Source organism: Siniperca chuatsi, linkage group LG18, assembly GCF_020085105.1.
Source record: "Siniperca chuatsi isolate FFG_IHB_CAS linkage group LG18, ASM2008510v1, whole genome shotgun sequence".
Lineage (NCBI taxonomy): Eukaryota > Metazoa > Chordata > Actinopteri > Centrarchiformes > Sinipercidae > Siniperca > Siniperca chuatsi.
Genome location: NC_058059.1, coordinates 18,567,351 through 18,589,672, shown reverse-complemented (window position 1 = coordinate 18,589,672; position 22,322 = coordinate 18,567,351). Strand labels below are relative to the sequence as shown.

General features: G+C 38.4%; 1 protein-coding gene across 2 annotated transcripts in view; it reads right to left on the bottom strand.

Moving 5' to 3' along the window:
* The window catches only part of cntfr (ciliary neurotrophic factor receptor), a 237,648-nt gene that overhangs the window by 83,859 nt on the left and 131,467 nt on the right, over positions 1–22,322 (bottom strand). For both annotated transcript variants that reach the window (XM_044174038.1, XM_044174039.1), the window contains one exon: positions 20,134–20,367. In XM_044174038.1, coding sequence (XP_044029973.1) covers positions 20,134–20,367 — 234 coding nt within the window. The remainder of the gene's footprint in view (positions 1–20,133; positions 20,368–22,322) is intronic.

Below are 22,322 nucleotides of genomic sequence, written 5' to 3'. Positions count from 1 at the left end.
AATCGTAAAAGATACATATCAGACATACAGAGAAAAGTTGACAGAGAGGACACAGAGAGATGGTAAAAGAGAGACAGACAGGCTTGGAGAAAAAGAAGAAAAGGGGAGAAAACAGACAGAAAGCAGAGGGAGGGTGAAGGACAAATGAGAAAGCAGACTAAGCATGGAGATGCAGGCAGACTCAGTAGACTGTAGTATTGCTTTGATGATTTCATCTTTCTCTCTGATTAGCACACAATAACTTTCCCCTCCAGAGATGCTGAAATAAATCAGAAATTATTCATTTTCTCTTCTAAATTTTCTGATACAGTTAATCTCACTTCATCACACACCTAGAGACAAATGTGTGTGCACATACACCGGTTAGCAGAGCAGAGAAAGTGTTGTATACCTCTAATTATTTATTTATTTATCATTCTCTGTGTGTTAACAAGGTATTGAAAGGAATGGTTTGTGCTGGGAGTCCTGCAGGTCAGCTGCTTCACGAATTAGACTCTACTGCATGTTGTGCAATCTTACAATGTTCATGACTTTTAACAGATTCTGAACATTTACAAGGAGATGGAGGTTAAGTAACAAATGTCACCTGCCTCTTACAGGCTCTACAAATGTATCATTCACTCAGAACAGTGAACGGATTCACATTAGCTATGTTAGGGCAGATAATATCATAGTGGATGGATGCAAACTAAAAAAACGCCAGCTCAACAGAGCGAGCTCACATCAGAACTGGAATGCATTCAAGAGAATTTACAGTGACTCTGCACAATCCTCCAATGTGTTATTTTGATTAAAGAATTTAATGTAATCAGCATTACAGTGATACACAATCATGTTGATTTGTGGTGTTAAATGTTATAAGTATTTTGGCATTGTGCAAGGATGAATAGCGCAAAATGTGAAGTGAATCAGACAAAATGCCATCACATTTCCAGGGAAACTCGGACTTGATATGTGGATGCGTCGTCAAAATGTGTTCATTTTTACAAGAGCGTAATGAACAAAATTTGGTGAAGACTGAATGAAATAGGAGCGGTGAGAAGAACAAAATGTAAAAAAAAGTTCAAATTAAATTAAATTAGTTAAAATCCTGTATGTGTTTCAGAGTGTGAATGTTTTTGCCCCTGTACCTCCAGCATGCTAAACAATGAAATGCAGTGAATCAAAGACTACTTTCACACCTTTGATTAGTGACAAAGACTTTGGAGGAACAGAGAAAGACATTCTTCATAAGTGCTCTCAAAATTCAAACTGACACTACTTACTTGTAATGTATATTGAGTATGTGTCATCCTAACAATGTGCTGGGTTTTATTTATTTATTCTGTTAGAATAGTTTGTATACTATTAACATCATATACTTATGCAGTGGTGGAAGAAGTACTCAGATCTTTTACTTAAGTATACCACAGTGTGGGAAATACTCTGTTACAAGTAAAAGTCCTGCATTCATACTCTTAAGCATCAATATATATATAAAGTACCAAAAGGAAAAGTACTCATTTTGCAGAATGGCCCATTTCAGAATAATGTATATTATAATATTGAATTATAATTACTGAAGCATTAATATGTCCATTACTACAGTGTTGTAGCTTATAAAGGTGGGGCTTATTTTTTACTATATACAGTATATACTGCCGGGTAGCTTGTGAATTTCACCAAGGGATCAATAAAGTCTATTCTTTATCCATAATAATACATCATCATTTCTTTGTTGATTATACTGTATATTGCATTATTAATCTGAATCTGCAAAGTAACTAGTAACTAAAGGTACCAAATGTAAAATGTACAATATTTGCCTCTGAATTGTAATGGAGTAGAAGTATAAAGTAGCAGAAAATGGGCATATTCAAGTAAAGTACAAGTAGCTCAAAATTGTAAATGTAGTTAGTTACTTTCCACCACTGCACTTATGGTTCATCATTCACTTAAGATCCCTCACATGTGATAAAGGAAGAGCAAGTGTCAATTACTATTTGGTTATGTTCAATTTTAACTGTGTCTATTTTTATCAGTGTACAGAATGAAGACTGCATATGTATCAGTGACTTAACTGTCTTTTGATCTTAACAGAAAAAGAAAAATAACTGAATGTTTTGCATTTCCTGAAGGGTTGAGGCAGTCAAAGCTACAAAGATTTCACCTCACAGCAGTGTGGTATTTGATCGGATTCTGTGTGATCTGCCCTCCCAAACACTTGAAAGCTAACAGGGCAAATTTAGGCAGATGAGATGAACAGGTGCGCTACATAACGTGAAAAAAAAAAAAAACACCAAGAGGTGCCTAGATTAAAAAAAAACAAAAAAAAAACTGTGTCTGAAGTTGAAAGAGAAAGAAACACTCTAGAAACACAAGAAGGAGCAGAGTGAAAGAAATGATGGAAAGAGAAAGGAAGAGGCAGTGTGCGCACACACACACACACACACACACACACACACACACGTCCTTAGATGTACAACTCAAAATGTGCCAAAAACAGCCAGGTTCACACTTTCCCAAACTGTAAAATAGATAATTAGACTTGTTATGAGCGTGTTTTACGTGTGTCAATGTTGTTGGTTCTCTGTATGTGTGTGGTGACCGTTTGAAGCAAAGCCTGCACAAATAACTAGCAAGCTTGAGCTTTCATTGCAGCACACACACACACAGCACCAATAGAGCCCACATTCTTGTTCAGCCAAGACCAACATCTCTGTGTTTTTCCACAATAAGAGCGGCTCATTCGACACGGGAGCTATGTTTGTGCGAGACTCCTTTCATCCGCCCACCGCAACATGTGTGTGTCTGTATGTGTGCATGAGCATGTGTGTGTCTGAACATCCAGAAGGCAGTGTTTGTTTATCCTAAACACAAGCAGAGTTTCTACTTCCCATATCCCTTTCTTTCACATCATGCATCTCAGCCCTTTCTTTCCTTAGCCACTATCACTTTTTAAATGAAACATTTCTGTTAAGTATATTCCTATAGATGTACAGTAGTAATAGTGAGCTTCAAAAAGTAATTGTTTCTTTCAAATTTTAGTGCCAGTCCCAATACTAGGGGTGGGCGATACTACAAAATTAGGTTTCGATCCGATACTAAGTAATACAGGGCCAGAATCACCAATATCAATACTGAAATCTTTTTATTAATAAAAGCGGCTTGTGTACTTTAATGTAAGGGAGGACAGTGCGTCATGATTTATGAGGTGAATGCATCATCAATAGGCTAAATCTGAATACATTTTCATGACCACTAAATGATTTGCCAAAGGTTAGCAATCATTGTAAGGTTAGCTTAGAGTGGTAGAATTTCTACCTGCCACCTGTGAGAGCCGGGTTTGATACACACATTGCAGTGAGTTTTCATTCACAGCTGTGAAATAGCTCCAAACGATGGTGGTCTTTCGCTCAGCTATCACTGCAATTATGTGTCAGATTAAACTAGACAGGGCACACTGCAGGTGGGTGACGCATATGCTGTTAGAGTACACACAACACGACAACAGCAGAGGAGAAGCAAAGAGTACATGCACTTAAAATGTGTTCAAGACAACTGAACTTTGTTTGCACAGACAGCTCTACACTTTGATGAACTACAAGAGAAAAATGGGTCCCTTTTTTGGTACAGATCCTATTGATGCTAGAATCAATCTTCAAAACGAGACGTAGTATCCGAAGTATTGATATTTTGGTATCGCTTCGCACACCCCTACCCAATACTTCTTTAAACCTCATGGTCTTGTAAATATATCTTTACATTGTAGCTGTCAAGTAACTACTCTTTCCCTCTACTGCATCTTTTTTTCTCTTCTTCCATATCTCTATGCCTGCTTTTCTTTCTTTCTTTTCCCATGCTGTTGTGTTCTGTGAGTATATGTGTCCTTTGGGACCATTCCATTTAGCCACAGTCCAGGCTCACAGCTGTCTGGTCCCCAGAGAGTGGACCAACAAGCTGGTGTAATTGAGACATCTCCAAGAGGACAGCAGTGCTGCAGCTACCTCTTAGTACTTGGGTTCTTTCTAAACACAATAATCCTTTATTTATCAGAGACAAATACAGTACATACTGCCACTACTGCTGCTCTTAATTGTACTGCTCCTGCTTAAGCTAGCACCACTACTATTAACATTCTGCTGCTTTTACTAGTACAACTACAATTACTCTGTTACTGCTTCTGGTGTTATTACTAGAACTGTTATTCATACTACAACTACTAATAGCACAAGCACTGTGCTCCATACATCCAGTCATTTTGCAAGTGTGACCATCAATTATATTCATTACTTCTTTTACCACAACTACTATATTTCACAAATTCTACAACTACGACTCATCATGATGCTTTTTCTACAACTCCTCCTGATATTAGTACAGCTACCACTACTGTTACTTAAAATTTGACTATTGTTACTGCCAACAAGACTACTACCAGTACCACTAATACTTCTATTGCTACTACTACAATTACTGCCTCATTAACTTTTATTTTGACTTCCCATTTCTACTGGGTTGATAACTGCCACTTCTACTTGTATTATATTGCTCTATATGACTATACAGTTACTATAGCATCTACTGATTCTGTTACTTCTACTAAATTGATATACAAGTATACATACTGTATGTACAGTACACGAAGCAAGTGCATTGGGTACATATATTCAGCTTCACATTACAAGTTTTACAAAGCTAAGAATTGTTGCAGGGCTATTGCTAAGTACATTCAGGTGATTATTATGTTGTGTTCAGCCCCCTTTGTAACACAGAGAGACTGTCCGACTATTCCTTGAACGTCACGCCATTAGCATTCATTCCATGTGTTTATCTTCCATGACATACCGTCACAATTACATTTGAGGTATTTTGCTGACAGTATTTAGCTGATAGAGACACACACACACTTCACATTACTGTCATCTGGATAAAGATACAGGTCCTTGAAATGGAGGAGAGCCCGCTTAAGGAGTTTTGTCCCCTCTGCCATTGCAGCATTGAACAGCCTCGCTGTCTATGTTGTGTGCTGGGATGTTTGAATGTATTTATGGGGACTCTATGTATTGTCTTTATTTGTATGTTGCTGTGTTTATATCTCTGTGTTTCTATGTTGGCTGTGAAAACAAATTTCCCTCTGGGACAATAAAGTCTAAATCTAAGACTAACTTAAACTGAAACAGACACTGGGTTCAGTATTGCTCAGGGTCACTTTGAATCATCACATAACTTTTAATTGACACAATATTAGCTGTTTCTTGGACTCAAACATGCCACAGAAGATGTCTTTCTCTGTTCTTATAGAGGCTAGGTGCAGCAGAATATATTCCTGAAGCACATCTCAGAGGGCTAGCAGATCACCATTATCATCAGTTTAACAAGTGAGTGAATGAGTGAGAAACAATCTTCTTTGGAAGCTCAGATTAGTTTGCTGCATCAAATAGAAATGGCCCGACCAGACTAAATGGAGAAGTCACTTTTATCCTCAAGCGTGAAATTATGTTAGGGCCTAGTCCATTACACACACATAGGATATGCACAGAAAAATATAGTGCGCATGCACACACATACGGAGATGCATGAATAGCCTACATACATATATGCACGTTGGATTTTACATATACACCCATACATGCACACATTTTGTTCTCTGCTCTCTTACATCAGTACATTTAAACTTTTATAATGATGATACGTGACAATCTATTTTTGATGAGTAGCCCTTGTCATGAAATGTCACACAGAATATCTAAGTAGTTTCAGGAGACAAGGTTATTAAAAGTCATACTTCCACCATGCCAGACATGAGCCTCCTTTTCACTTTATTTTTTATAATACTGATTGACTCGGATACCTCATCACTGAGTTATTCACAACTTGTATACCTGGGTGGCAGCTTTCCAGTAGTCTTCTGTAGGTTTAATGGACTTCCCCAAGATTAATGCTAAAAACACATAATGTACACTTTCATCAACATCATCAATAACTATGAGTTATGGGAACTTTTAGTGATTTTATCCTGGGCCATCCTTCATTTTTATGCATAACAGCTTCTTAGTGTGTCATGCTATTTCCCCATTTGTTTCAGTATGTATATAGCTCTACTAAAGTCAGTGTCTGTTTTTGCAGTTATGTATATACTATTTTACGGCATAATAAATCCACACCAACCCAGTATTTTATTTAGATAGTGGTACATTTCAAGACAAACAAAAATACTACTGTTTAGGCAATTCATCTATTAATGTATTCCAAGGTTGTCTTTCCATATGTATTAAATTATTTGGACTGAGCAAGCAAGACAAATATATCCCTAACGTTATGCATTTAATGAGATTTCACTCAGATGCCATTACTATAATAGAACATGATAAGAAAACAGGGTCCTGGTCAAAGGTGGCCCGAGTTACAGTATTATCTGGGACCAGTTAATATGTGTGTATGCATCCATGTGAGAATGTGTGTGTGTGTTCTTAAAAGACAGATAAGAAAGATAAGGAAAATCTTGGTAGCACTGACCAGTTTCTATGTCTGTGCTTTGACAAGATGTTTTTGTAGAGTTTTTGTTTTGAGGTCGGAGATGCATTAAACTGAATGGATGTGACAGGGCTGGCTGAAAGGGTCAGCAGGAGTGGACAGTTTTACCTCTCAAAACATTTGACATTTGAATGTCTTTTGCAGTCAAATACACACACACACACACACACAGAAATGGCTGATTTCATGTTTTCATGGATATCTGACCATTCCTCAGTTGCTTGACGTCAATGGAGCAAACTGTTAAACCTCACTGCTGGACACTGAACTAGGGGGAATACTTTCTGGTCAAAGTCTCTGTTAACTTCTCTCTCCCTTGCTCTCTCTCTCTCTCTCTCTCTCTCTCTCTCACACACACACGCGCGTGATTGTAAAAGGGCCGAGACAGCCCAGAAATTTCTATTTCACTGGACACTAATCAAGAGGGAACAGGCCTTTACCTTCTTGGCACACATACAAAACACACAGTGACAGCCACTGACGCACACAGACACACACACACACACACACACGCAAAAATGCAGCTGCAAGTTTTGGCATAAACAAAGATGTGTACACACACCCACAAAGACAAATTAAGTGACAAATTAATGTGAGGCACACAAAAAGGCACCCACAAGTGGCAGCACGTAGATACACAACCAACACACACACACACACACAATGCACAGACATTTGTGTTTTGCTGCATGTCAACTGTTGGAAAGCGGAGCGAACAGAGGAGACAAGATAATAATACAGTCAGTCGGTTTATTCCACTACCTCTGGAGGGGTAATTAGATGAGAAAGGGAGAGAGACAGGAAGAGAGACGCAGTGAGAGAGAGAAAGAGAGAAAACACAATGAACCCTGGCTTACTTCGATTTGCAGATGATCCTTCTTTTTTCTTTTTCTTTTTTTTTTTTTAATCAGAATGAGGTTCATCAAAATGCATTTTTTGAATCAAAGATAATCAACGTAATTTATTGACCACAGGGCCATTTGAATCCTGCAAACTGCAATGATTTGTAATCTTCTATGAAAAATCAGTGTGCAGATAGTACAGGAAGAAAAGGACAGAGGGGAGCAACATTAGAAGAAGAAGCATGTACATTTTAAAGATTGACGTAGTAAGTACAGTAAGAGAAGGAATGGGATTAGTAAAAGGAGGCAAACAACAAGAAGGTTTAGGACAGCAACAACACACTCATTTTACACAGCCAATTACCAGATATACTTCCATGGTTTTGTTTCATGCAGAGCATTTGAGTGGAACGGAGCTGGGGCGTTGCACATTTAATTGGAGCAAGGAGCAGCATATTAGAAGACTAGAAGTGATGCTCCAGCTGCTCAAGTTCAGCCGCTGAAGTTCGCTCCAATTGGCTTTTATGCCACCGAAAACAAAACCATGAGCCTCATGTTTTTGACATGCATGTGGGCACTTCCCAGAATGCTCCAGGTTGTCCATGTCTCAACTTCAGTCTTGTCACACACAACAGCATAGTCACACAGATGCAAAAAGCTACGCCTTGAGGGATAGATATGCTAACTTTAATTACATTCTCAAGAGCAAGCAAGCAAATGTATCTAACTTTATGTTGTCCATTTTCACTTTCAACAGCTGTTTTTTAGCGCTTCAGGTTAGCTAACACTTGTATGGTAACAAAATCTGTATAGAAAATGACTCCATGTGCCTGTTGAGCTGTTTGTGTTACCAGCAACGCTCAACTGTGCTGCTTTAAAAATCACAATCTATCTAATCACAACCATAAACTGCAATATTTTAATATTGAAGCTAGCTTAACTACCCCATTTGAATATCTGATAATACATTTTATGAGCTCATATGCTGATGATATCATAATGTTGTGTTCCTTCATTCTACTGGGTTAGACTTTCTAAATTTGTATTTAACCCACATGCCAATTAACTGTGTTGCCGTGTCTGTTCTTCTTTTGCTTTCAGCTGATAAAAAAAATGCTACGTCTAAGCCAACTATGCAGCTTTACTTTTTATTTTAATAATAGAGTTCATATTTCTCTAGCCGAGAAAGTACAGCACCTATTTTACTTTTTCTCATCATTTCATGCACAATTTCATTTTTTGCTAAACCCTCATGAAGATCCTAAATCCTGCTTTCTACCTGCACCATTTCCTGTGTTAGGCTCCTGTTCCTTAAACTAAGCTCCTCTGTCTCTAGCTGTGCTTTAGCTAACTTAGTCTCCCTCCACTTCAGCTTCTTCCTGTGGAGTCTTTCACTGCACCTAGCCAACTTGATCTACAGGCCCCTGTTATTAACTTCAGCTTCATACCGTTTTGCATTTGCAGTTTTCTCTTCTTCCTCTAACCGATCTGCATTTTTACACAGCTTGAACTCTCTCTGTAGCCTGTTTTAATCTGCTATATCACTAATCAGATCTGCAACAATATCATTCACATCTGTCACGCAATCAACAGCCTAACTAACGGTCTTTGCTTTTCAAAATTGTTATATCATGTGCTTTTGTTAAATGAAACAAATTTTCCAAATATTTTTTTATTGTGTTTTCGTCATGTACTGGTAAAAAGTATATAAACTCAATCAAACTAACATATATTTCCTTATTATATAAAAACTTGTGAATTTTGAATACATTTGCAAATGAAACAATCTAACAGCTTTATATAGTGTAACACCATGGCTTTTCTTGTACAATGATAGCTTAAAATCTGCTGAGATGTTCCTCTGAGTAATTTATTCAAACCACCTCAACAGGCCAGAATGCAATGCTGCCATAAGATAACCCCAATTGATAAGTATCAAACAGCTTGTGTATATATGCACTGTAGATGGAGATTACAGCCACACAATACATACTAACATACATGATACCCAGTGAGGACAGCAGGAGCACACTGGAGTGTAAGGTCGCAGTATGAGATTTTCAATAGAAGCTTATATACACCAAACTACAGAGAGAAAGACGATGGGGAGGTGGAGTAATGGGTGATATGGGATGGACTAGGGGGCGGTATAAGAGGATTAGTGGAGGAGAAAGAAGGAAACCGAATGAGATAGAAACCAAGGCCAGAATTTTAAGATATGAGGAAGGGAAAAGTAGTATCAGTCAGGGGGGAAAGAATTATACATAGGTGAGAGTGATGGATGAACAGCGGTCCATGACTCTTCATCCTTAAATAAAATGAAAAATTATGTAAAAAGTAAAAAAAGAGCAGAATACTGGACTACAGTCTTGAGAAAAGATTACCTTGGCTGAGCTTCAAAGCTTTTGAAATTCTACTTTGGATCTACCTTAATGTGTTCACAGGTTCTCCTTGCTCCTTTACATTGAATCCACAGAAAATGTGAGCTCTAATCTCATATATAAATGCATACTGTTTAAAAATCTGGATGGACAAAACACCTAATATAATGAAAAGCAAAAATTCTGAGATATTTTCCTTAGGCCTTGACGCTGCTAACAATTTTTGAAACACTGACTCTGTTTGAAACAGCAGCATTGAGAGAGAAGGAAAGGGAAAACAATCTGTCTTGCCAGATTACTCCTGATACCCAACGGATACAAAGAGGCCAAAGCAGACAATGACTCTTTTTTTTAATATGTTTGAGTTTCCCTCATGGCTTCCCATTGACTTCTTAAACTGGGCCCATTTTCCCATTTGTTATGGTTGTCTGCTACAATAAAGTGATGGGAGTTGCTGTTGTCCCGCAAATAGAGCAAAAAAATGGAGAGGGAAGAAATTGGTGATATGGAGCAGAACAAAAGAGGAGAAACGGTTACGGAGGGAAGAAGAGAGAGAGGGGAAAGAAGACACATGACAATGGCATTTCTTTTCCTGTTCCAAGCTGTTACTGAACTAAAAACGGGATAAGCAAGCTTTGCATTCAAATTCCCAAGTCTTCCAGACAAACAGTTTAGTTTATGCTTTATTGATTCCTCCAGCAAAGTCCTAATAGGTCCTGTAGGTCAGCTACAGTACAATTCCTCTTGCTCAAGGACACTTTGTGGCACGGCGGAGTTGGGCAAAATCCTCAAAACTCACAAATTTCTGATACTTTAGTGAAATTAATATGAATCTGAAACACTGATGCAATCTTTGTATTTGTCTTTCTACAGATCAAGGTTTTTGGCAGATCACATCTTCCTCAGGACAAAAAACAAGGTATGAGTTCAGTTGTCTTCAATTCTTTAAATAAATGAGAAACATTATGTGGCAGTACCAAAACATAATTTCTACCAGGTTGTAATCAAGATTTACTTTCATGAGTCAGGCTATTTCAGATTAAAACTATTACGTGTTTGTATTTGTCAGTCCTCCAGTTCTTACCTTCCAAAACATGCATTTGAATTTTTAAGACTTTAAAATACTCATTTCACAAAGTTTCAGCAGACTGGGCTGCCTCTCTTGCTGACAGAAACAAGACCAGCAGAGGTTGACAAACCGTTGAATTAAATTCTAAGGCCATGTAAATCCTACATGCAGGTATTTTCTATTTATTATGATTGACCGAGCACTGGGACATGCAGGGAGAGTAATTAAAATGGAGGCTGAGTAGTTTTAGCAGTGGCCTTACAAGTGGGGCCAAATACTTCCTGGTTTAAACAGGAAGTCCCTGAGGAGATGGAGCTCTACGTGTTCACCCTCCTCCACAGCGATCTGTCTGCAAGGAGACAAGACAATTCCATTACCCAGCGATGTGGCACGGGTCCCCTGAGTGTGTGTGTGTGTGTGGCGATACACACAAAAACAAGCTGCCCAGGGACAGGAAATAGATACCATTTGGTGTGTGTGTGTGGAAATAAGTTGCCTGAGGGTAAGAGATGCACATCAATCTAACAAGAGAACTCACTCCTCCTTCAACTCATCCTCAGTGAGGCTCAAAGCAACCAATCAGAGTGTGTGTGTGTGTGTGTGTGTGTGTGTGTGTGTGTGTGTGTGTGTGTGTGTGTGTGTGTGTGTGTGTGTGTGTGTGTGTGTGTGTGTGTGTGTGTGTGTGTGTTTGAAGGTAAACATTTGAAACATTTGATTGAACCAACTGATCAGGAATGGATTATCTAAATGTAAACTTAATTAGTGTGCCAAATTAAATTTTACTTAAATTAAATCCTTGGGTTAAGATAGGGGTGAGGGCTACACATGTATTAGTTACAATTAAGGTTAGGGCAAGGTTCCGTTGAGCGAAGATCTCACTGCAATGTCCTCAAATGTAAACTATGTGTGCCTCTGTGTTTGCATCTTTCAGTTGGTGCAGAGGGGAATTTGTTTATACTAGTGCCAATACAATATTTTGGTACCAATACCAATACAGTATTATTGTTATTTTTTACCTTACATTGAGAAATGTATTTTCTATGAATCCTTTTTTTCATTTAACAAAAGAAGGCAAAGATCTCAAACATTAAATGTTGTCTAAATACAATCAGCCAAACAAGAACTTTGCCTAAATACAACAGTGTAAAACTGGGAACATTTTGAGTTAAATCAGTAATTATCTGCCCAAAGATTAAATTACCAAGATTACAAATCTAACCAGACATTGGTTGTTAGCTTCTGGTACACCTTTTGGTGCTTCTCAAATTTTTCCAATAAAGCTGTCTTTCTCATTGATTTGAAAACATTGCCCACATGGCCTAATACACCCAGAGATACTGAAGGGATTGATACTACAAACCAGTAAGGCAAAATCTCTAATGGTAGACAAATGTATATCCTCTCATGCTGTATATGTGTTATGGTGGTGATGCATACTGTATTCTACAGCAGTGCAACACCAGATGAACATGCCACTCAAATTCAGACGTAGCCTTCAGTATTTGTTAGACTGAGAGAGAAAGACAGAGACTGAAAGACTGAAGGAGGAGGAAGACAGAGTAGATTCTCTAGCATTTGTGACCTTCTCAGTGAGCTTTCCCTTTTTCTGCACTCAGACATACACACACACACACACACACACACATACCTTAAGCCAAATGGATGTGGCCTCATAACCCAACCCACACCCACAACACTGGCGGTTAAGACTTTTTATCATTTGTAGCGTTAAGAAAAAAAGACTACACCACAACAGAGTTTACATAATGGCACTGCTATGAATTGAGAGCGGCTCACAGTGGATTTGTTTACAAGAAGGAGTCAATGCCAAACCTACAACCCCCTTACTTACCTGTGTGATGATTTATGGCATAAATTTATTACTAAACAGACCCCACTCTTGCTCACAATATAAATGTTTTTCTTCATTATAGATGTTCAAAATCTTGTCATTACAGTAGTTGGAGTGCTCTGTCTAGAGTGCCCTGATTGTCCCATGAATTATCTGTCAAGAATTTGGGGGGGGAAAAAAAGAGTACTTCTTCTTGCCTCGTGTCAGCTGGCAGGCTGAGTGACTGGCTAATGGGCTCTAAAGATTTGGAGTGATCAGTCACAGAGCTTTTAGATATGCATGGCCTGATGTTTGGAGGGCCATCACAATTTCACAGCTCTGCACCAAATCATAGCATTTAGGAAGTGATGGTTACCATGGAGGACACCTCTCATGCAATATCAATATTTTTCTGTTTCATGTAGGCCTTCATTTCAGCCAATGATCACTGTCATTTAAGATCCAAGAATCATGCTACCTTCAAGGGAACAAAAGGGAAAGTCTGCAGATGTACCATACCTTTTTATGGTATGTTTTATTTTTCAAATTGGGGGTTTCCGAGTGTCAATCCCCTAAATGTACATGACATGCCCATCATTCACACCTTATGCATAGCCACTGCACTTACTTTCCCCCCCATAATGTTGGTCATAAACCCATAACAGACTCAAAAGTTGAAAACTTCTCTACTATGTGGTAATGCATCATACGACTGCCCTTACATATAAACATTTATTTTCACAAAATCACTCAGATAATGCCAAATCACAAGCATGGATATTGCAAATGCTATAAGTAGTTTGTTTCACACCAAACTGGGGACTTTGTCTAGCTGCAACTTAGCTAAGTCGAATGTGATCAAAACACTGTCTTAAAGAGTGATATTTCATGTAGTGCAGCATTCGGGTAATATAAGAGAGAAAACCACTACTATCTATATACTATCTACCAACTATCTACCAACTACTATCTACTATATCTAGTGATGAAAAGTAAAAGACCTACAATAGTGCGCGTCTCGCAGGCTGACTTTGTGACAGGTCACCAGGGTGACAGGGTGGATTTATGACCCAATGCAGTTGATGTTGTGTTAGCTGGGAGGCTGAATAACTGGTTGGGTGCAGCCCATGTTGTGATGCTATAAATTGTTTAGCTGATGGCCATTGACGACAGCAATAGATAGAAGAATGGACAAAGCCAGAAAAGGGCAAGACAGCAATAACTTCCACATTGTGACAGCAAAGGAAAAGGATGTTGTATTTCACCAAACAGCTTTCGAGGTTTCTATGACCTCTTGCTTATTAAATTATAATACACTTTTACTGTCCATACTACTTCATTTTTCTTTATCAGTCTGTCTCTCTACCATTGTACATCACTTCTCTTTTTGAAGATAGTGTCTAAAGATGTCATCGAGTACTCTGGTGCTGGAGTGTGCGTCTGTGTTAATGTGTGTGTGCCTGCATGTCTGCTTACAAATGAGATAAGCACCTTTTTTAAACACTATAGGGCAATAACATCCTGACATGTGAGTATGAGCGGAACACATGTGCACACAAATGCACAGACCCAAGTGCTTGCTTCTGTCCATCCACATATACACACACAATTTGATATTTATGCATATTTTTGTAGTTTTAATTCTAGCTTTGTATGTATCCAAAGTGACAGAGAATGTAAACATCCAAGCTATATGCAATGGTCAAGTCAACACACACACAACTGCAGTCTCCTTGTGCTGACATTATGTTGACACACTCCTGGAAAAAGATCACAAAAGCTTCATAAAATCTGGTGTGAAGGTGGAGCAAGCGCACATACACACAGACGGGTTTGGGGCTTTAGTATGACGTCCTCTGTTCTTAATGCAAACCAGTGTAAACACACAGCTAACAGATGCTGCCACAAACTGCAAGCCAAACATGGAGACAGAGAGAGATTCAAGGGGAGAGGATGTATAGAGGATCTGGAGAATGACACTGAGAGACAGAAAGATGATAGAGACAGACAGGCACAGGCAGGAAATAAAGAATGGAAGTAGGAAAGGAAAAGAAAAATGCCATATTGCTTATATACATATATATATGTATATATACATATACATATATATACACACATATACATATATACACATATATATATACACATACATATATACACACACACACAAACACACACACACAAACACATATATATATACATACACATATATAGATATAAGCAACAAAGAGAGCAAGAAAGATGAGCGATAATCACAAAGTTTGAGGAAAAGAGAGACAAAGAGTGAAGGAGAACATTTAAAAAGGCATAGACAGATGGCTCTGTGCTGTTCTCCTGATAACGCTTCTATCTGTGTAAAACATAACAAGCCCCTGGTGTAAGTAATAAACACTGCATAAAATCAAACTATCATCATGATGGTAATCACAACAAGTGTAGCCTGTCATGATGCCATTATCACTGTTTCCGCACAACACTTTAAAGTTTTGTTGGTGACAGATAACAATGAAAATGCAGATAAAAATAGAGAGAAAGGCAGAGAGAGAAGGCAAAGAACAAAAGAGAAAAGTGCAGACATAGGATGGAAACAGTGGGGTAGTGAGAACAGATAAAAAGGAAAAGCAGATTGATAAAAGAAAATGAGAGAAAGCGTGAGAGACAGAGAGACAAAGAGGAAGAATATGAGATGACAATCTGAGTTTCTGTAGTTTGAAAGGCAGAATTAAAGTCGATATTGCCCCACTGTGTGCCTTCAACATGTCATAAAATCACCAACCGTTATCAAGGTAATTATATTCACAACCAGGCTAAACCACTAAGGTATTGTTCTCACAAACATGAAATTGACCCCTGATGAACAGTTACACAATGAAACCGTTTTTCTCTCTCTCTCTCTCTCTCTCTCTCTCTCTCTCTCTCTCTCTCTCTCTCTCTCTCTGTCTGTCTCTCTCGCAAACACACACACACACACACACACACACACACACACACACACACACACACAGACACACACTGTTTGAGACCACCAAAGTGTCATTGTGATGCAGAAAATTACCACTGGTGAAGAGAAACACATGTACATACATGCACAAGCTTACACACAGACATGGAGTATACATCAGCTATGGCTAAATGACAGTATTCAAAGCTGTAAAAGGAAATGCAGAAGAGCAGAACACAGATGGAAGAAATCAGGTCTCCAGGTCCACTTTGTGGCTATGAAAGAGTTCTTACTCCTTTATAATGGGATGGTGAAAGATGCAAGAACATGCCATTTCTCTGCACTTTATTTCTGCCCACCAGCACAACCCCAGATTCCTATTTAAGACTGTGGATCAGTTAGTTAACCCAGCCTCTTCTTGTGCTCCTGCTGATTGTGATGCTGATTGTGAAATGTTTCTTTTGCACTTTGCTGGAAAGGTGCAGTTAATAAGATCTGGTATTACCCCCAATCCTGCCTTTTTAGATGAGGATCACCCACTCAGGGATTCTTTGAGCAATTTTTCTTCTGTTACTCTGTCTGAACTCACAGACATCATGTCTCTTATGAGAGTATCCTCCAGCCATCTGGACATAATCCCAACTAGGTTTTTATTGGAAGTTATGGACTGTATTGCGCCCCATTTGCTACTATTTTGAACAGCTCGCTGTCTACTGGCTGCGTCCCAGATTACTTTAAAACTGCTTGTGTCCAATCAGTCTTAAAAAAACCTGGGCTTGATCCTACCCTCCTGGATAATTATCGTTCAATCTCCAAACTGCCTTTTATTTCCAAGGTTCTTGAAAAAATTGTATCAAAGCAGCTTCTTGCTGCTGTGGAAAATAATAGAACCTTTGAAAAGTCCCAATCTGGTTTTTGTCAGCACCACAGCACTGAGACAGCCCTTCTCAAAGTCAGTAATGACCTTTTAATGAATGCCGATGAGGGCATGTGTTCAATTCTTGTGCTGCTGGACTTAAGTGCTGCCTTTGACACTATTGATCATAGCATTCTTCTAGATAGACTGGGGCACTGGGTGGGCATATCTGGCACTGAACTAGACTGGTTCTCATCTTATTTGTCCAATAGGAAATTCTGTGTCACCATTAATAACTACATGTCATGCCTTTACCATATCAACTACGGTGTGCCACAAGGTTCAATTATGGGACCAATACTATTCTCCAAATACATGCTGCCCTTGGGTGAAGTCATCCGCAGACATGGGATTTATTTTCACTGTTATGCAGATGACACACAGTTGTACCTCCCTGTCAAGCCCACTGACCTTAGTATGCTGAGTTATCTGCAGGACTGCCTATCTGACATAAATAACTCAAATAAAACAGAAATCCTTATTATTGGGCCCCAACATATCACAAAACAAATACTGCCATCTACTGGCTACCTGTCACAACATATCAAGCATGCTTATATTATATTATATATATTTCCTCACGCCTTGATTATTGTTACAGCCTGTTCACTTGTCTTAATCAAAAAACTCTAAAATGACTGCAGACTGTACAGAACTTAGCTGCTAGGCTGTTAACCAGGACCAAGTGGTACGGTCACATCACACCTGTTTTAACCTCTTTACATTGGCTCCCTGTTTGTTTTAGGATTGATTTTAAGATCTGATTGATTACTTTTAGGGCTCTTCATGGCCTGGCTCCAGATTATATTTTAGACATTTTAATCCCTTATGAATCTTCACATAGTTTGAGATTTTCAGGCAGGGGTCTTCTGTCTCTTCCTGAGTCCAGGATGAAAACTAAGGGGGACAGAGCTTAGGTTGTCTGAGTCAGTGTCTTCTTTTAAGTCTCTTCTCAAAAGAAGAGACTCATCAGAAAGCATATCCTGATCTTACCTGAGCTGTCTGTTTATTTTATTGGTATTATTATGTATTTTATCATTCACTGTGGTATTGTGGTATCTCTCTGTGAATCACTTTGTACTTTGTTTTGATAAGTGCTCTATAAATAAACATTATTATTATTATTTCTCCATCTCTCTTTCTCTCTCTCTCTCTCTCTCTCTCTCACACACACACACACACACACACTCTGATCTGTTTATGCATTGCATCATTCACCCTGCTGACATAATCTACCATAACATAAAACTCTCATTAATTCAGCATTATTTCAGCATTCAGTAATTCATCATTGCCAATATGATTAACCAAACTGTCACACTTCCATACAGTCTTATTCATCAAACATTTACATGGAAATGCTACGTTTAACATAAGCCTGGAATACAATCTTGATGGGCTGTGTGCTTGGCTTTCTATTGGATCTGTTGAAAAGTAGATGGAATCATACAGGTGTGGTTTCCTATTTAGCTGATGGGGATATGTCCTGACCACTTTTACAAAAAGGCGATTCTGTACCTCGAGTGCTCTGTTTTATTTTTTACATTGAATTTGCTTAAATGGGATAATCTATTTGTATATATGCTGTGTAGCAGTAAAGCCATTTACTGTGGTAACATTTTGACTCAGCACACGCGAGGCAACATGACCAGTCTACCTTTCTTTCAATCTACCTTGCTCGGATTTACACCTGAGGTGGAAGAAAACTGGTATTAGCTCATATTTTTTTTAATGCCATGGGAGTGATGAATCAAGGTTTTTCTTCTGCAGTGTATCAAACTGGCACCATTTTGAAATGGCCTGCCATGACTGATGCCAAAGCGATATTTAATTTCACTTGCTAGCCAGCTAGTAGCTGCAGTGTGATTCATCTGGAAATTTAATTATAAATGTTGCCTATTCCTTATACTAGCAACAGACTCAAATGGAGGGAGATAGAAAGTGATCACGTATGTGAGGAAATGCTGGCCAGCAGAGATAATTCACAAGTGCATCCCTGTTTTTTTCTGCCACAATAAGAAAACATTCAATTCACTGTTGACTAGAAAATGTTTTTCTCAAACCTGTCATTTAAGAATAAACAGGCAGCCATCAATCATGGAGCATTACTGCGGTGACAGATGTATTCAAATAGCCAAACTGAAGGAGAAAGGAGGTGGTTCAGGTGGAGATGAGAAGAGGCAGTCGGAAGGATTAGTGTATGTCATATAAATAAAATTTTAACAAACTCAATCCTTGAACACAATAACAATAACACTTTAAGAAAACAAATTGTAATGTATGTATTCATTCATAAAAGTCATATAATGTAATATGTATAATAATAATAATAATAAGAATTAAATGAATAATATCCAAGAGAAAATCTTCAAACAATGACCAAATAAGGATTACATTTCCAAAGCACTTTTGTTAATTATGTAACAAATAAAATGTGCAGTTTAAAAAGTTCATCCACGCTTGAATAAAGTTTAGTTAAATACCACATTTAACAAAGGTGTTTTCATTCCAATTACCCTCAGGAGTACTTGTCATTTACAAGTCTATCTCAACACCATTATTATGCACAGGCCCAGTGTATAAAACCTTCACCATCAGAATAATGGATCTCAAAGGAGGCCATTGCCAACTCACAGGCCACTGTGACATGCTGTTAAATTGACACTCATTTAGCTTTTGTATGATTATTAAAATGCACAGCCATAACTGCAAAATGACCAAATGTCATTTTAACAACTAATCATTAGAGCTTGTCAGCTGGCAGTGGGTCCTACTGTAAGGACTGTTATCACGACAATTCAAGTTTTATACTCGCATTTAAAATTTAAATGAAACAGCCCTTCAAATATTATAACTTACTATTAAAATTGTCATTTAGCTAAAGGGGTTTACTGTGCAAGCAACAAAAATATGTAAAAAATTATGTCACATATGGAGCTCCAAAGTGTTCAATATGAAATAAAAATCATTCTTATTTTCATAATAACAGAGTTTTATAGGACTTTACTTTTTATAGGAATGCTTTTATTTTAAGTAACTTATGCTTTCACGTGTGAACTAGCCAGCATATGACACAACACATTTGTCCGTTACCTCATTAATGTTTCAACAATCATTCATCAATCGCTTCTGTTGTAATTTAATGATTTTTTTGCTAAGCTGAGGACACATTTATGGTCTTAAATAGTCAAAAAAAATATTGGCAAAAAGATTCTGCCAAAGTCAGCACTTACAAAAGTTCCAATTCCTGCTACACACAAAAGTCAAGAGCCGGCAGAAATTCCTATATCAAGTGAAAGCAGCATAAAAATCAAAATGTCTAATAAAAGTGTCTGTAACAATACTGAGCGTGCATGCCACTGTCATCACAAATATAAATGAATGTAGTTTAAATATCTAAGTCCCAACCTGCTTTGCAATGTACCGTGTCAGTAAATTGTATGGTACAACAACAATACAAGCTAAAATCCATAAAACTTCTCATTATTAATTCATATAATTCTCTTGGAGTTGTAATTGCATCGTTTTCCTTTTACTCTTTACTGCTGCAATGACCCAGTTTCTCCTCTGGGACGATTAAAGATCCATCATGTCTTATTTGAAATAATATTCGGAGGGCAATTGTCTGGCTACTTACTGCCGATGTGGAGGTAGATGGTGTCACGCCTCTCTCCGTGCGGGTTCTGAAAGCAGCTGTAGAGCCCGTTGTGGCCCAGGTCCACTTGAGTCAGCATCAGTCTGGGACCCTCCAGATGGTGCTGGGCCTTCACATCCGTCCCGTTCACTTTCCATGACACTGATGCGTCGTTGTCCAGGGAGCCGCACTGCATGGTGACATCACTGCCCATTCGCTCATACTGGTTCCTAGCAACTGAAAGCAGACAGAGGCAAAGATAAAGTGTTAGTGATATCAGTAGCTAATAACAAGTGAAATATCTGCGTGGTTAAATTACTGCCCTCTGTGCATACTGACTCCTAGCAACTGGAAACAGACAGTCAAAATCAAAGCCACCATATACATTCCTGCTCATTCTGTCCCAAACTGGTCCCAAGCAATATGAAACAGACAGAAACAGGTAGAATTTATTATTTGATAACAGTTTCAACTGATATAATAAATAGAATATGGATAAATGGAAATAATATTATTTGGCACATAGTTGAATTCAGTCTTTTTTAAATCGTGTTTGATTTATTTATTACTGTCCACCTATGGATGAAGGGGAAACATTTTACTATTTTTGTACAGTTCATAAATAGTTATGATCTAATTTCTTCCAAATACTACCAATCCTTTACAGTGAGTGAACATTTTGTTCCATACAGTGAGCCAGATTTGGTTCCACCCAAGACCAATTGAAGAGGCGCTGGAGGAAAATGCAATTTTTTACTGAAAACTTTTGCAAAAGTAGAAAAAAACTCAAGTCTTTCCTGACTTGAGATATCCATGTTGCTTTTATTCTTCTATTAACAACCTCACTACTGACACCAACACTGCCTTTGTCCATGGGTTCAGAAAAGTTGTAGGGGCCGTGACCCTGGGGGCTAAAGGGTATATGTGAGCCTAATGGGAGTTTTAGCCAGGACACTGGGGTTAGCAGGCCTGCTCTGTTTATAAGTCCCATGGGCCCTGTCACGACCACACGGAGTGAAGACCTCAGATTAACACTTAAACACTGAGGATCAACAGCACAACAAGAAAAAACAATAAAATATTGATCCCCATCTTAGGAAAAGCTGTCGTCTATGAGGGAAAAAAAAGTGCTCCCATTGGCCTGGGATCAAATGCTGTCAAGATCCTTATCTTGGCTCTGATGTCTCTCTCCCTGTCTTTCCCTTTGTCTGTCTGTCTGTCCCCTCCCTCCTTTCTTTCTCACTACAATGCCTCTCATTTTGCTGTTTTCCCCTCCCTACCTCGATCTCCTCAGACATGCCTCTTAACGTCACTGATACAGATGTCAACCTAGTGTTTCATGTATATTTCATGTCCCATACCAGCGCCATCTATATTCAATAAGACAAGATCCCTGTCCCCATTAACATTAACCTGACACTGTTTGTTCTCTCTCTGTCTTCCTCTCTGTCTGTCGTTCATTTCCCCCTCAACCTACCCAGCTCTGCATCTTTCATACATGCAATCTCTTTTTTTTTCTGTTATCACTCACTCTTTTTCCCCCTTCTGTCCATCCCAGTTATCGCCATGCTTGTCCTCCCCATTTCCCCGAGTCCAAATAATGTGCGTGCATATGCATGTGAGTGGCAAGAAATGCCAGTTTCCTTTGATCTCCTCCTCTGTCAAGTTACTTTGAATGGATGTGTGACTTTATTTACATAAAAAAAAGTTATTTGCATCTTAGCAAAAAATCCTACAGTTTGACTTTGATGTTAGCTTTGATGATGATGCTGGTGCCCTTGTGCTTTATGTGACAAGTAAGTGTAGAGAGAAGAGAATAGAAGAGATGGGATACTTTCCTGCAGCAAACTTGCTATTGTAAGTCAGTGAACATTCATGCAGTTTCTGAAAAAGTCATAATTCTACAGGATATGCTGTAGAGTGATATTAAATCTACTATTTTATCAATGTGAGAGAACATATTATTCAACACTTTAATAACTTAGAAAAGGTCCCTGCCTAAAATTCCTTCAACCGCCTTTAGGTGGCATTAAGATGTTGTCAAAGTAGGAGAGTGAAATCATAATCCTCCTCGAACTGATGTCATCAGAAAGGAATATTTCTAAGCAGGTTTTCCAACAACAAAAAAAATCCTTGATGAGGAGCATGCCCCTTAAAATATTTTGCTGAAATGATCCTTTTGCAGCTTCTTC